The sequence below is a fragment of the Anticarsia gemmatalis genome, chromosome 23, assembly GCF_050436995.1.
Source record: "Anticarsia gemmatalis isolate Benzon Research Colony breed Stoneville strain chromosome 23, ilAntGemm2 primary, whole genome shotgun sequence".
Taxonomy (NCBI): domain Eukaryota; kingdom Metazoa; phylum Arthropoda; class Insecta; order Lepidoptera; family Erebidae; genus Anticarsia; species Anticarsia gemmatalis.
Genome location: NC_134767.1, coordinates 3,339,345 through 3,341,839, shown reverse-complemented (window position 1 = coordinate 3,341,839; position 2,495 = coordinate 3,339,345). Strand labels below are relative to the sequence as shown.

General features: G+C 41.8%; 1 protein-coding gene across 1 annotated transcript; it reads left to right on the top strand.

Annotated features, from left to right (window-relative positions):
* Positions 1-346: 346 nt before the first annotated feature.
* On the top strand, positions 347-1,395 carry LOC142982988 (uncharacterized). Its single transcript, XM_076129744.1, has 2 exons — positions 347-1,052; positions 1,143-1,395. Exons 1-2 carry the CDS (start codon positions 523-525, stop codon positions 1,393-1,395), a joined length of 783 nt encoding a protein of 260 aa, XP_075985859.1. The 5' UTR covers positions 347-522.
* Positions 1,396-2,495: the final 1,100 nt, after the last annotated feature.

Here is a 2,495-nt window from a genome sequence, read left to right as displayed (position 1 = left end):
CCGTTTTCGTAGTAAAGCTTATTTTCACAAACGACTCACTGTGTAGTTTGGTAATGTGTTTGAGTTGATTTTACATAAAATATTTCGTAAGCTAAATAGTTTTAAGTAGTTATCTAGAAATGTTTGTATAATTATTTGCCTAGTTCTAACTGTCTGCACATTTATTTTCTATTTTCAAGATTTAACAGTTCCATATAACTGTACGGCTTTTTTTTTTCAAAAATAAAAATAATTGAGTAAAATATTTGAGGCCGATATATATCTCTGGCTACTGTTATAGCAAAGGTGCTGGACAGTGTGCTTGATGCTGAGTTAGGAAAACACCTTGTCTTACATGACGCTCAATTCGGTTTCAGAGCTGGACTTTCTACCGAAACTGCGATTCTGAGTCTCAAGCACACTGTGCAGTACTATACTAAGAGGAATACGCCTGTGTATGCATGCTTTCTTGATCTCTCAAAGGCATTTGACCTTGTCTCTTATGATGTGCTGTGGCAAAAGCTTAAGCGGACAGGTGTGCATATGCAGGTTCAAAATCTCTTTCATTACTGGTATGCGAATCAAGTTAACACTGTAAAGTGGGCTAACAGTCTCTCTAATGAATATAGGTTGGAATGTGGGGTGAGGCAGGGCGGATTAAGTTCTCCTAAGTTATTCAACCTGTACGTGAATGAGCTCATAGTTGAGCTCAGCAGCGCCAAGTTAGGATGCTGGATCGATGATGTATGTATGAATAACTTTAGCTACGCAGATGACATGGTGCTGCTGGGTCCAACTGTTGGAGCAATTAGAGGGCTGTTAGGAATATGTGAGAGTTTTGCTCTTTGTCATGGTCTGTTATATAACTGCTCCAAAAGTGTGTACATGGTCTTCAAGGCTCCTGGTAAATGTCCACTTCAAGTACCACCAATAAAATTAAATGGAATTAACCTGAAAGAAGTTCAACAGTTTAAATATCTTGGACATTATGTTACTGGGAATCTTGACGACCAGGTAGACATTGAAAGGGAACGCAGAGCAATGGCAGTAAGGAGTAATATGCTGGCTCGTAGATTTGCTCGGTGTAGTAAGGAAGCGAAAATAACACTATTCAAAGCTTACTGCCAAACTTTCTACACGAGCAGTCTATGGGTCAGATATACTCAGAGGACATATAATGCTTTGAGAGTCCAATACAACAATGGATTCAGGATGCTGTTGGGTCTGCCCCGCTTCTGTAGTGCCTCCAGCATGTTTGCTGAAGCGAGAGTTGATCGCTTTCATGCCATTTTACGTAAACGGGTTGCCTCTTTATTGAGAAGAGTGCGGGACAGCACCAATAGCATCTTGAAGGTCATTGCTGAAAAATATGATTCAGATGTAATGAAAGCATTCATGCGTGTGTTAATAAGATAGTTTTTGTAATGACCTAGGTTAAGTTTTTCTATTACTTCTCAATTTAATTGTACTCTGTATGGACTTGGTCTGAAATAAATATATTATTATTATGTGAGTCTTTACCACATCTCGGGACTATGGAGTCCCGGATTTTTGGAAGGCGTGCGTGGGGCCGAAGCCAACACGTAGAGGCCCTTTTCGACTGCTTTAATATTTCAAAAATGTATGATGTCACAATCCGGTGATTATCCCTGTGCACACTATGAAATGCACCCAAGGACAATCACCGGATTGAGTGGACCTATGGCAAAACTAACGGGATATACTACTTGGGCTATTGGGATGGGGTGCTTATGGACTGGGAAACTAGGAAATTACGGGAACTATGGCGCCTGCCTATAACAATGTAAATAACACGTAAAAGTGGCAGGCGGAGACTCGCCAACTCACAAACTGGGCCCCCCAAACTAGTCGCTCAAAATGCAACAAGGGGGCAACAGGGACGTGAGCGGCTGAAGGACGGAGAGGCCTCGCTAGACGTTAAACTCAGATCACTTGCTCCCTGAGGGTCCGGCATCACTGGCCCACTAGCCACTTACGCTCAGCATCCGTCCTCCGAACAGAGTGGGAGCTCTGCTCTCGCGACTCCACTCTGGACGGTCAATGAAGGCAAGCCAGAGGCGGGGGACCGCTTCCTCGTCATTTTTCACTCCGACCAGCCAACTAAGGCAAGCCGGAGATGAGGAAGGGTGACTTCCCCCTGGAGCACTCAGGTACCGCGGGGTCGCTACTCCCCGTCACCTCGCCTCAAGGTGCCCTGCGGGCTTATTATTATTATTATTATTATAACTAATTCTGTATCATTTCAGTATCGGTTTTAGCTATTAAGTTAAAGTAATACGACAATAATGAAATAAAATAGTCATCGGTAAACATACATTGAAATTCGACAATTAAATAAAATATGCTCTAGGCCCATTTTTTTTAAATTGATGTACAATTCTAGGCGATATCGTATGCAATACGTCACAGTGTAAAAAAAAATGCTAAAATTAACTTCCACCAAAATTCTCACTCATCAAATAATATTAAAGACAGACTTACATTCAGATCGTTTC